General features: G+C 42.6%; 1 protein-coding gene across 1 annotated transcript in view; it reads right to left on the reverse strand.

Annotated features, from left to right (window-relative positions):
- Positions 1-9,351: 9,351 nt before the first annotated feature.
- Positions 9,352-13,572, reverse strand: part of PPA1 (inorganic pyrophosphatase 1) — a 36,977-nt gene continuing 32,756 nt past the window's right edge. The window contains exons 9-11 of the mRNA XM_044239685.1: positions 11,383-11,452; positions 10,311-10,353; positions 9,352-9,689 (exon numbers count right to left, since the gene is read on the reverse strand). Coding sequence (XP_044095620.1) covers positions 9,658-9,689; positions 10,311-10,353; positions 11,383-11,452 — 145 coding nt within the window. The 3' untranslated portion in view covers positions 9,352-9,657. The remainder of the gene's footprint in view (positions 9,690-10,310; positions 10,354-11,382; positions 11,453-13,572) is intronic.

Here is a 13,572-nt window from a genome sequence, read left to right on the forward strand (position 1 = left end):
TAAACCAGAAAAAGGCAAATACTGTATGATATCAATCATATGTAGAATCCAAAAGAGCCAAACTCCTAGAAACAGAGTATAGTGGTGGTTACCAGGGGCAGAGGGGTGGGGAAATAGGAGATACTGGCCGAAGGATACAAACTTCCAGTTTAAGATAAATAACTTCTGGGGACCTAAGGTAGACCATGATGAGTATAGTTAGTAATACTGTATTTTATACTTGAAAGTTGCTAAGAGAATAGATCTTAAATGCTCTCACCACAAAAAAGGAACAGCAATGGTATGAGGTGACGTGAGGGGAGGTGTGAGCTAATGCTGAGATGGTCATCATTTTATAGTGCGTGAGCGTATCTCGTGAGCAGATTGTACACCTGAAACTTACAGTGTTATCTGTCCATGTTCTCGCAATCAAACTGGGAAAAGAAAAGGATTGAGAGAAAGAGACAGAGAGAGTGATAGAATAAGAGGGAGATGAATGGAGAAATGTGTGATGGTATTTATGTATTTATGCTAAATGATTAGTATTTGTAGGGATGTATAAACATTTTTTTGAAAATGGGCTCTGGAATTAGACTGCCTGGGTTTGAACCCCAGTTCCTCCACTTACTCGTTCTGCAACTTCACATAACTTATGTAATCCTTATATGCCTACAGTGGAAAATGAGAGTGTCTACCTCATCATAGCATCTCTGGTGGCTAGCACAGTTCCTGCATACAGGAGGTCTCTGATGTCTCTGAAGTTTGTTCAGTATGACAGAGTGAATGAAGTAAGGACTTTTATGAAGATTAGATAAGATGATACCAGTTTGCTGGCACAATCCAAACATCCAATAACAGTTGAATATTACCATCAACATTCTCTCCAGCCTCGGGATCCCTTCCTTTGCACGGGCTACTCCCTCTGTCTGGACACCCTTCCATCTCTTCTGCACCTTGTGGCTCAAGACCCAAGTCAAGCAAACTCCCCCTAGTCAGCCTTTCCCACACAGCCTTTTCCCGCATTGTCCTTCAACTACTTTTCTACCATTACAGTACCTCTGAGGTTGGTTTTGGGTTTTTTCATAATGGCCTTATTGTGATGTAATTCACATATCATAAAATTCACCCATTTGCAGTGTATTTGCAGTGATTTTCAGTATGTTTGCAGAGTTGGGCGGTCATCACCCCGATTTTAGAATATTTTCACCATCCCCCAAAGAAACCCCATTAGCCCCATTCCCCCTCACTCCAGACTCTGGAAAGCACCTGTGTACTTTCTGTCCTGATGGATTTTTCTATTCTAGACTTTCCTATAATGGAATCATACAAGATATGGCCTTTGTGTCTGGCTTCTTTCACTCAGCACCATGTTTTCTAGGTTCATCCAAGTTGTAGTGTGTGCCCATAGTTCATTCCTTTTGGCTGAACAACACCTAATTCACGGTCATACCCACATTTTACTTACCCACTCAGTTGGTGGACTTTTGGGCTATTTACACTTTTTGGCTATTATGAATAATGCTGCTATGAACATACAAATTTTTGTAGGGACACATCTCTCTGGGTATATACCTAGGGCTGGAATCGCTAGGTCATCTGGTAACACTATGTTGAACTTTGTGAAAACGTGCCTGTTTTCCAAGGTGGCTGCGCCATGTTGCATTCCCACCAGCAGTGTATGCGGAGGTCCAGTTTCTCCACATCTATAGCCATTGTTTTAGTGTACCGCCATACCGAGGAACTTCCTGAAGGCAGAGTGTGAGATGGTGGTTTCTGTCACCCCAGCTCTCAGCCCAGTGCCAGCCACAGAGAGAAACTTTGTTCCCACCCCTTCCTTGCTCCCCAGGACTGTAGCAGTTATAAAGACATGATCTCTTCCTTGTTAATACATGCTCGAGGTAGAGATCGACTACTTTATTATACAAAATGAGGACACTGAGACCCAGAGAAGTAAGAAGACCTTCGCGATACCACACAGGGCCAGAGCCAGAACTCCTGACTCAAGACCGGCGGCCCAGAGCTCGTTCCTGCAGTGCTCTGCAAACCGCCTCTGAATTGACTCCAAGACCAGAGGAAAATCCGCTTTGGCTCCAGGGGTCTGGTGCCATAGCCCCAGGACAGAAGGCACACATAGCAAAATTGCCCTGCAATGCATGATTCTCTTTAAAATTCAGGGGAAGGCAGCATTCAAAAATCACAGCACGTCTATGTCTTTGAACCTATGAATAACCCGGTGATTATTCCCCCTCAAGTACAATGGAAGCTGCATGTCTCTGCTCGGTGTCTGGGCACAGGCTGCATCCCCATGGGGTGCTGGATGCCCCGTGTGGAAGGCCATGTGTCACTCTACCGCACGCAGTGCCCTCTCACACCCTCTGCGGGAGCAGGCGGGCACCAGCTGCTGGTTATCAACTCGAGTCGTATGATGACGCCCTTACGTTTCTGTTGGCAAACGCACTGGAGAAGCATCAGGTTGTTCCTGAACTCCCGCTGTGGGCTTGGGGCTGTGCTGGATGACACAGCATCAACACAGCCTCTGCCTGTGAGGGGCTGGCAGGCTGTTTAGGGATCCCAGCTCCGTGCTCATGGAGCTAGGTATTTTAAGGAGCTAGGAGGAGAGACAGGGCTGCTAGGGCAGGATCACAGGAGGACAATGCCATCTGCCTCCGCAGGGAAGGAGCAGGGGGACAGGCCAGGGGAGGATGGCCGCAGGTGCATGGGTGCAGCAGTGAGGAGCTGCACATCCCACTGGACCATCCGCACTGCAGCTCCAAGGTGGAGGCGTGGATGCCAGCTGGCAGAGGCCTTCCGGGGCACCCCAGTTGAGCCCCTTGTTTCCCAGGGATGGAAGTTGGGAGTTGAAGGTGACCCAACTTATGAGTCTCTTGAGACCACCTGACAAAGTGCAGCCAGTGTTACTTGGCTTGCCAGGGGAAAGAGGAGACCAGCTTGTCACTGGGGAGAGCCATGGGGCTGGGAGGGTGTCCCATTCCCAGCCCTTTGGCCCTTCACAAAGGGCAGGGCCCAAGGCACTCGGAGCTTAGCCTCCCTAGTTGCGCGTTGCAAGCGAATTAAATGAGATGAAGTACATAAAGCATATAGAAGAGGCAGGGCCTGATGCTTATTTACTAAATACAAACAAATAGGAGCTTTTTTTAATTTTTTTTTTTTTTAAGTAATCTCTGCACCCAACATGGGGCTCACACTCACAACCCTGAGATCAAAAGACACATGCTCTATTGATTAAGCCAGCCAGGCGCCCCACAAATGGGAAGCTATTTTTGTGGCTGCTGTTGCTGTGGTAGATGTTTGCTAATTATCTCATGCTGATTATATTACGACCCGCTGAGAACTCTTTCGCTAATTTATGAGATTTATGACTAGAGCAGTGGTTTCAGACATGAGATTTGTTAGAATTACCTGAGGGGAACTGGTTCAAGATTAGATTTCAGGGCCTAGCCCCTCCCTGCTCTAATTCAGTGGGATGGATATCACGTTATCTATCATATATAGTATGTATATGTGTATCATGTTATCTATCTTATATTTTATATATATATGGTATGTGTTTTACATCTTTATTTTTTAAAAAAATATTTTATTTATTTGGCAGAGAGAGATCACAATTAGGCAGAGAGGCAGGCAGAGAGAATGGGAGAAACAGGCTCCCTGCTGAGCAGAGAGCCAGATGCAGGGCTCGATCCCAGGACCCTGAGATCATGACCTGAGCCAAAGGCAGAGGCTTAACCCACTGAGCCACCCAGGCACCCCTACTTCTTTATTTTTTGCAAATATCTTAGATGAATCAGTGCTGGTGGTTCAAGGCCCACAGGGAGAGAGGCCGCCGGGAGCCAGGAGCCCTCTGCCAGGAGCTGTGCTGAGTACTATACATTGGTGTTCTCCTACTTCAATTTTCTTTAAAAAAAAAATTAGGGTACACATGGTTTTAGAAAAACAATTCAAAGAGCACAGAATCTTACTAAGTGAAAAGAAACTCCCCAGACCCTGCTTCTTCCACACTTATCCCTAGGTTCCCACCCGAGATAATCCTTGTTAACTGTGGTGGGTTTTGTGTCCAGAAATTGTCTATGTCCATACAAGCATATCCACTAATATATCTTTTCCCCCACGCTCATTTTGTGGAAAACACAAATAGGATCACAGGAGAGAGCAGGGATTGGCAAATGTTCTCAGCAACATGTTGAACAGGAAATATTTTTGGCTTTGCAGGTCATATGGTCTCTGTCCAGCTACGAAACTCGAAACTCGCCATTGTAGCTTGAATGCAGCCACAATTCACAAATGAATGGGTGTGGCTGTGTTCCAAGGCCGCTTTAGTTATCAGACCTGCAGCAGGTGGGATTTGGCCCATGGGCCATAGTTAGCTGCTGCGGAGTACAGGGTTCTCTTACCACTTGTATAGTTTGAGTATCTTTCCCGTATCGGCTCTAGCGGTAACTATTCTTTAACTGCTACAAGGTACTGAGAACATATCTAGCCACTTCTCAACTGGACAATTAGTTTTCCAGGTTTTTTTTTTTTTTTTAAAGGTTTTATTTATTTATTTGACAGAGAGAGATCACAAGCAGGCAGAGAGGCAGGCAGAGAGAGAGGAGGAAGCAGGCTCCCTGCTGAGCAGAGAGCCCGATGCGGGCCTTGATCCCAGGACCCTGAGATCATGACCTGAGCCGAAGGCAGCGGCTTAACCCACTGAGCCACCCAGGCGCCCCAGTTTTCCAGGTTTTGCTGTACTAAACAAAGCCACCACACACCGTGAGCTTGGTTGACTGTTGTCAACGGGAATGAATTCTCAGAATAGAACTGCTGACTCAAAGGGTAAGTGTGAGTCTAAGCTTTTGATAAGAGACTGCCAAATTCATCTCAGGCTTCTTTTTAAATTCAGATTGCCACACGACCTTGTGATTTTTCATTGCTTCATCTTACATCTGGTGAATATTTTAACTTAAAGGTTTTGTAATAACCAAAGATTCCAAAGACCGACAGAGGGAACCATGAACTATGTGCTAACCAACTCCAGTTTATAATTTTTTTTAAAGAATTTATTTATTTATTTAACAGAGAGAGAGATCTCAAGTAGGCAGAGAGGCAGGCAGAGAGAGAGAGGAGGAGGAAGCAGGCTCCCTGCTGAGCAGGGTCCTCCATCCCAGGACCCTGAGATCATGACCCGAGCGAAAGGCAGAGGCTTAACCCCTGAGCCACCCAGGCGCCCCAGTTAATAATTCTTTAATAAGTACTTGCCCACCATGAAGCGATTTGCACAGCATTCTTGTCAAAGTGAAAGCAAGTTCCCCTCTGCCCAGACTCTCAGAAAGCCGAGCAGCTCATTCTAAATGTAAAGAACATTCTGTGGAAAAGCATAGTTTAAGCCCTTGCAGAGCGAACATGCGGATCAGATAGGACATAACTACCTTTACAGCTGCTGCACACGCAGGCCTAGGCTCAATGATGGCGAAAGGGAATTGATTTCCCCTGGGAGTTCTCAGTCCAATCCTGTCCACAGCTGGGCCACGGTTTCAGATTCTCTTAGCTGGAAAAATGCACCTGATCACTCACTGTTGTTGAGATTTACAGTTACGAACAACCAGCCTCCACCAAGCCTCTCCTGTGACCGTGGCACTGAGGAACTCCTTCACCTACATCCTTCTACCTGTGATGACAGCTTCACGACCATCTTACAGACAGAAAAACTAACTCAAGTAGGCTTAAGTAGTTTATAGTGACATAGTCAGCTTTGACTTCCAAGTCAACGGGAAAAAATACAATCATTTACTGCATTGAAAACTGGCAGAAACCTTGATGACTGATTCCTAACTACTGGGCCAAGTCTTTGGAAGTCCTGCACATTGTATAATCCCTTCATTACAAAACCTGTTTCTCATCCTGACAAATCACTTCAGAAATCACATACAACTGTGATTGAGGCAACATTTAAAAATAGACTTACAAAGGGAGTCAGAGAAATATTGCTAAAATCTGAATGCTGACATTTCCGATTCTGGTCCAGATAAGATGGTGTAGACCCATTTCCCCCTGCTCCTCATGGCAAAGTACAGCTATAAACCCTGGAAATGGCAAAACAGGCAGCCACATGAAAACTCTAGGCAGCGAGCTGGTTTGGGATCAGGACCAGAGAGCAGCCCAGTGCCAGGGGCATGTGTGTCCTACCACCCACAAGAGAGTCCTTCCCAACCCTTGACCTAGCAATAGAAGGCAGCCCCCAGAGGCTCATTCCTGCCTGGTGGCAGAACATCAGCTGGCAAGGGGGATCACTGGGTGTCCAGCCAGGAATAAGCCACCAGGGAGGTATTCTCTTACCTACAGACTCCCCCTTTCCCCCAAATTTTCCTCGGCAGGTAGGCAGGCAGGCTGACTGAGCCCGAGGGAGAAACCCAGCTATAGCAGGTGCACTGGTTAGAACCCTCTTTATCCCTGCAGCCTAAAGGCTCTCCTTGCCCACCCAGGGACACTAACCCAGGAAGGTGGGGGTTGAGGACCAGTTCAGGGATCCACCCGCCCCTCCTCCACCAAGAGATACCCACCAGCGCCTTGAGGCAGCACCTGCGGGACCAATAGAAGCCCCAGAGGCACCAGGGGAAACGAAGCACATCTGATTAACAGTGTGAAGCACTGAAAATTAAACCGCCATTGAAACACAAAGTGGGCCAAGCCTCATGCACTAGCCCTCAGTGGGGGATGCCCGCTAAAATCCAAGAGTTACATAGGACCATAACAGACAGAACACCTAGGACACAGCTAGCCCATCGTACTGTCAAAGAAGAAAATCACCACTTGAGTGAAAAAAAGACAATGGAGTGATGAATCTTGACAAGGAATTTAAAGTAGCCATCTTAAAACTGCAATTAGACTGTCAATTAGAAATTCCCTTGAAGGGACGCCTGGGTGGCGCAGTTGGTTGGACGACTGCCTTCGGCTCAGGGCGTGATCCTGGAGTCCCGGGATCGAGTCCCACATCAGGCTCCCAGCTCCATGGGGAGTCTGCTTCGCTCTCTGACCTTCTCGCTCATGCTCTCTCTCACTGTCTCTCTCAAATAAATAAATAAAATCTTTAAAAAAAAAAAAAAAAAGAAATTCCCTTGAAATAAGTTAAAAAATAGACAACCTTGGCAAAGAAATAGAAATTATAAAAAAGAACCAAATGGAAACTATCGAACTAAAAATACAGTAACTTAACAGTTCCATAGTAACAGAACACCTGCGGGGCAGGTTCACTATGAGCGTGGAGATAACAGAAGACAGGCTCTATGAACTCGAGGACAGAACAACACAACTCACCCAGTCTGGAACAGAGAGAAAATAGATTGGAAAAACAAAACAGAGCCTACGGACCCATGGACGGTAGCAAAGGATCCAACCCTCATATCATCAGGCTCCCAGAGAAAGAGGATGGCAGCTGGGGCTGAAAGAGTATTTGAAGAAATACAACTGGAAAATTCCCACATCTGGTGAAAGACACAGACTTACAGATCCAAGGTGAGCAAACCCTGAACAGGATAAAATGTGAACATAGCAGTAATTATCTTACATGTGAACTGGTACAACACTCTGGAAAACAATTTGGCAGCTTCTTATGAGACTAAGCATCCATCATTTGACCTGGCAATCACAGTGACAGGTGATGCAGACAACAAATGTGTCTGGCAATGTTCCCAGCAGCTTCAGTGTAATAGCCAAAAACTGGAGTGAGCCTACATACATACTAGGAATACATACAAGGAATACTACTAAGTAATAAAAAGAATAAAAAGCATGAACTATCGATACATGCAACAACCTAGAAGAATCTCCAGGGAATTATGCTCAGTAAAAAAAACCCACAAGGCTACCCACTGCGTGGTACCATTTATATAACATTCTTAAAATGATAAAGCTATAGAAATAGAAGACAGATTAGTGGTTGCCAGGGATTAAGGATGTACTACACCCCACTTGTGCTCTCTTACTCTTTTTTTTTTTTTTTAAGATTTTATTTATTTGAGAGAGAGAGAGCATGAACTGGGGGAGAGACAGATGGAGAGGAAGAAGGAGCAGGGAGCCCAACATGGGACTCCATCCCAGGACCCTGTGATCATGACCTGAGCCAAAGGCAGATGCTTCACTGACTGAGCCACCCAGGCACCCCAATAAATAAAATCTTACAAAATAAGAAAAAAGAACTGTTGAGTGTCTTGAAGGATACAGGAACTTACACGGGATATTTAGTTGTACAGGACAATACACCACACAAAGTAGCACAGGTAAAACTGGAAAATCTGAGTAAGATCAGTGGACCATATCAAAGTCAGTGTCCTGGTGGTCAGTCGTATCAAACCATTGTTTTGCAAAATTGTACCTCTGGAGGAAGCAGGAAGGTATAGAGAAACTCTCTGTATTATTTCTTACAATTGCGTGTGAATCCACAATGACCTCAAATAAAAAAATCTGCTTAATACAGGCCATTACATGAGTAACATCTTTTTTTTTTTTTTTTTTTTTTTAAGATTTTTTATTTATTTATTTGAGAAGAGAGACAGTGAGAGAGAGCATGAGCGAGGAGAAGGTCAGAGAGCGAAGCAGACTCCCCATGGAGCTGGGAGCCTGATGTGGGACTCGATCCCGGGACTCCAGGATCACGCCCTGAGCCGAAGGCAGTCGTCCAACCAACTGAGCCACCCAGGCGTCCCGAGTAACATCTTATTTACAAATGAAACAACTGAAGTTGGGTGGTGGGTAACTGACCTAAGATTACAGAGAAAAATAGATGGGCTAGGATGGAAAATTCAGGTCTGTACAGCTCCAAAACCTAAGACCTTAGTCACAAAGGTATTTGGACTTGTAACTCAGAATATAATGTAAATGACTTAAGAATCTAATTTGTTGATTAGAGAAGTAAAGAAAGTAACTATATCATTTCAAAATGTGAGCAAGGTTTTGCTTTCTGCTTTGCGATGGGTTGTTAGGAATTAGTATGAATACAGCATAGAGGGGTACCTGAGTGGCTCAGTGGGTTAAAGCCTCTACCTTCAGCTCAGGTCACAATCCCAGGGTCCTGGGATCGAGCCCTGAATCGGGCTCTCTGCTCAGCAGGGAGCCGGCTTCCCCCTCTCTCTGCCTACTTGTGATCTCTCTCTCTCTTTCAAATAAATAAAATCTTTTAAAAAAAAAAAAAGAATATAGTATCGAGATTACTATAAACATGAGGGATTTCACTCTCAGGTTCCTAAAAATAAAGTCAGTTTCAATCTAATAATTATGAAATTGAATTATAAGATCACTGATAGAAAACAAACACCAAATAGCACCCATGCCCACTTGGTAATGCCAGGTTTCAGAGTAAAGTAAAAATATTATAAATGAAGTTTTGGCAAAATAATTTTATTTTCTAACACATGGTAAACATATACATCCAACATGCATTCATCTTGCATATTCACAAATGACTTCTAAATTACAACAACCGCTTTGATATTGAAACACGTACTCTTAGTTGAGATATGAAAAATGCTTTTAGATGCATAACATTCTGAATATATTGGTCGCAGCAGAATTTGCTTTAGTTAGATTAGTTCTATGAATGTGAAGCTGTGAGAAGCTACTTCTGCATCTACGGCTCCATATGAACGGTGCGGCATCACCAGCCTGTATTCGGCAGAACAGTCATTAGTTCTTCTGGTGATGGAACCACTTATCCACTGCATTTGGAGAAAAAGAAAACCAAATTAGAATCTCTATTAAGAATCAAAACGTAAAATAGTAAAAAAAAAAAAAATTAAAATACACCTGAAATATAACAACGAATATCATACTTGCTTTTCATGTATCCTACCACAGATCACCTTAAAACAAACTGACACCTGAAGTTCCACTATGGCAAAAACAGGTAATTTATCACAGTGTTTTCTCCTGGGCTTTCTCACATTTGATCCTAATCGATAAACATGTGATTCTCACCAGAACCACCTTACAGAGAATTCTAAATGTAAAGGGGGAGAAAGCTGTATTGGTGGCCTGAGGGGGATCCAGAGCCCCACCTGCTCCCACATCCACGAGTCCTTCTCCCGGAACCCAGAGAACCACAGCAGGTCATGGTTTGGAAACTGCTGTGATAGGAGCTGGTGTGAAGGGTGGCAATGCAGCCATCTTTCTTCCCACATACATTATGGAACTCTAAAAATGTTTCTTCTTCCCTTCTTTCTCTTTCTCTGTGGATGTGGTGTGTAATATATATCTGTAGGTACAAATATATTTTTCCCACACACAATTACACTAAACACAAAATGTTTAGTGTAATTTTACTAGAATATAGATCTTACCATCTGTTGGTACTGTGCAGGCGGATTCGCATGGTGGCGGTAACTAAAATAAAATATTAAAATGTATTAGTCTAATTCCAAAAAAAAAAAGTAAGCCAAAAAGGTATACCAACACAAAAATTAAAAAAAAATCTGAACAGAAGATAACTTTCCCAATTTTTAGGTTCTAAAAATAATTTATAATACATAAGAACAAGGCAAGGTTCACTTTACTGCCAAAAAACAAATTCAGGCCCTTTAGCTTTTGACTGAACATAGGAAGATAAATAAAATGAAATGCTGCTTGAAATAACAGATTGATGCATATATAATGAATTTATATATACACATATACAGAAAAAGTAGGCAGAGTGTTCTCATTGAAAAGTTATGATTGTTAACCAACAGTTTTCCCCTTCCAATTCTTCTTATTCACCTCAACTTTGTCAGGATTCAGATATAAAGAGAAATCTAAATGTACTGGCTTCATTGTTAAATCATTCTTTTTCCTTGTGCTACACCCCACTTACAAGGCAGTAAAAAGTCAGATTTCATTTTCTTTTCCTCATTTAATATAGTAAATGAAAATAATTTAAGATTATCTAGTTCAGTCTTTTGGTTGATCCAAATCAAATAATTAAACATAATACAAAGCCAAAATTATTTCTTTCATGAATAGTTTACTAAAAGAAAGTCTTTTCTAGGGTTATTAACCGCTCTTGCATGGTGCCTGAAACTTGACCACCTTTTTAGTCCTTGCTATAACCAACTCTAGGAAGTTCCCATTAATTCTTTTGGAAAACGGGCTTAGGATACGCACACAGGATTTGGGTTAGAACCTTCTGGAATCACTTTGATTGTTACAAGTATACTATTTGCCCAATTAGAGTTGACTAAGACCCTTCTCAGCTTCTCCCTTCAGTCAAAAGTCCACTTGTGTGCACTCACAGTTTGTAATTTCAAGACCTCACACAATGATAGGCAGTCAGGAGGGACTCCCCGTATTTGCTGAAGGAAGTACTTTCCCTCCCAATTATCATCTTAATCTGTTTAGTACCAGGTACATTCTTTTTCAAGGAAAACTTTTACATACAGCATCCACGATAGCTTTGGCAGCATCCGGGTCACACTTGAAGGGGCTCCCAGACACTGTAGTATTCATGCTATTAAATAAAACAGAAGTAGTCATGAGTTACAGTAACAAAACTTGTCTCTTAAGAGTCAAAAAACTACAGATAGGGGCACCTGGGCACCTGGGTGGCTGGGTGGGTTGAAGCCTCTGCCTTCAGCTCAGGTCATGATCCCAGGGTCAGGGATCGAGCCCTGCCTCAGGCTCTCTGCTCAGCAGGGAGCCTGCTCCCCCCCAACCCCCGCCCCACCCCACCCTCTCTCTGCCTGCCTCTCTGCCTACCTGTGATCTCTGTCTTTCAAATAAATAAAATCTTAAAAAAAAAAAAAGAAAAAAGCAACGGATGGAGATGGTAGGCCTGAAGAGATTCAAGTTTGGTTTACTTGCATCTCAGGTTTACTCAAGTTGTAGGATACAAAATCACTATATACAAAAATCTGTCACATTTTCCACACACTAATACTAAACTATCAGAAAGAAATTAAAACAGTAACATTTACAGTTACATCAAAAAGAATAAAATACCTAGGAATAACTTTTTTAAAAGTAATCTCCAAGTCCAATGTGGGGCTCAAATTCAAAACCCCAAGATCAAGAGCCGAGTGCTCTACTGAGCCAGGTGCCCCGACTTAACCAAGGAGGTAGGAAAGATGTGTACACTGAAAACTATAAGACTCTAACAAAAAGAGATTGAGGAAGACACAAATAAATGGAAAGACAGTCCGTGGTCATGAACTTTAAGAATCAATGTGGTCAAAATATTCTTACTACCCAAAGCAATCCAGATTCAGCACAATCCTTATCAAAATTCAGTGGCATTTTTTCACAGAAAACAGGACAAACCTAAAATGTGTTTGGAGCCACCAAAGAACCTGAGTAGCCAAAACAGTTTTGAGAAATAAGAGCAAAGCTGGAGGCCTCACAGTTCCTGATTTCACGCCACAGTAGTCAGAACAGTATGGTATTGGCATAAAAACAGATACACAGATCAAAGGAACAGGACAGAAAGCCCAGAAATAAAACCCATTCATATAAGCTCAATTAATTTACAGTAAAGGAGCCAAGATACAATGAGAAAAGGACAGTCTCTTCAATAAACGGTTTTGGAAAAAACTGGACAGCCATGTGCAAAAGAGTGAAACTGGACCACTTACATCGTACACAAATATTAAATCAAAATAGGTGAGACTTGAATGTAGACCTGAAATCATAAAACTCCTAGAAGAAAACAGTAAGCTCCTTGACATCAGTCTTGGAGATAAATTTTTCGATTTATCCAAAAGGCAAAGACAAAAGAAAAATAAACAAGTAGGACCATATCAAACTAAAACACCTCTGCACAGTAAAGGGAAACATCAACAAAATGAAAAGGCAACCTACTAAATGGGAGAAAATACCTGCAAATCATATATCTGATAAAGGCTTAACATAAAAAATATAAAGAATTCATACAACAATAGCAAACGAACAACCTGATTTAAAAATGGGTAAAAGGACTGGATAGGAAACTTTCCAAAGAAGACATCCAGATGGCCAACAAGTACATGAAAAGGCACGCAACATCACTCATCATGAGGGAGATGCAGATCAAAACCACAGAGAGATGTCACCTCACACCTGTCAGAATGGCTATTATCAGCAAGAAATAACAAATGTTAGTAGGATGTAAAAAAAAAAAAAAAAAAAAATGAAGCCCTTGTGCACTGGTGGTAGAAATGCAAATTGGAGCAGCCCCTGCAGAAAACAGTAGGAAGGGCTCTCAAAAAATTAAAAAAAAAAAGAACTACGCTATGATCCAGCAATTCCACTTTGAATATTTATCTGAAGAACAAAAACACAAAATGGAAAACACACATGCACCCTCATGTTCACTGCAGCCTGATTTACAGCAAGACATGGAAACAATCTAAAGGTCTACCAGTGGACGAATGGACAAAGAAAATGTAGTAAATGGACTATTAGTCATAAAAGAAAATGAAATCCTGCCATTTGTAAAGATGGCATCTGAGGGCATTATTTTAAATTAAATAAGTTACACAGAAAAAGATAAATATCGTTATGATCTCACTTATATGTGGCATCTAAAAAAGCAAAAAAAAAACAAGTTCACGGATATAGAGAACATACCGGTGGTTACCTGAGGTGAGGTGAAGG

Source organism: Neovison vison, chromosome 2, assembly GCF_020171115.1.
Source record: "Neovison vison isolate M4711 chromosome 2, ASM_NN_V1, whole genome shotgun sequence".
Taxonomy (NCBI): Eukaryota; Metazoa; Chordata; class Mammalia; order Carnivora; family Mustelidae; genus Neogale; species Neogale vison.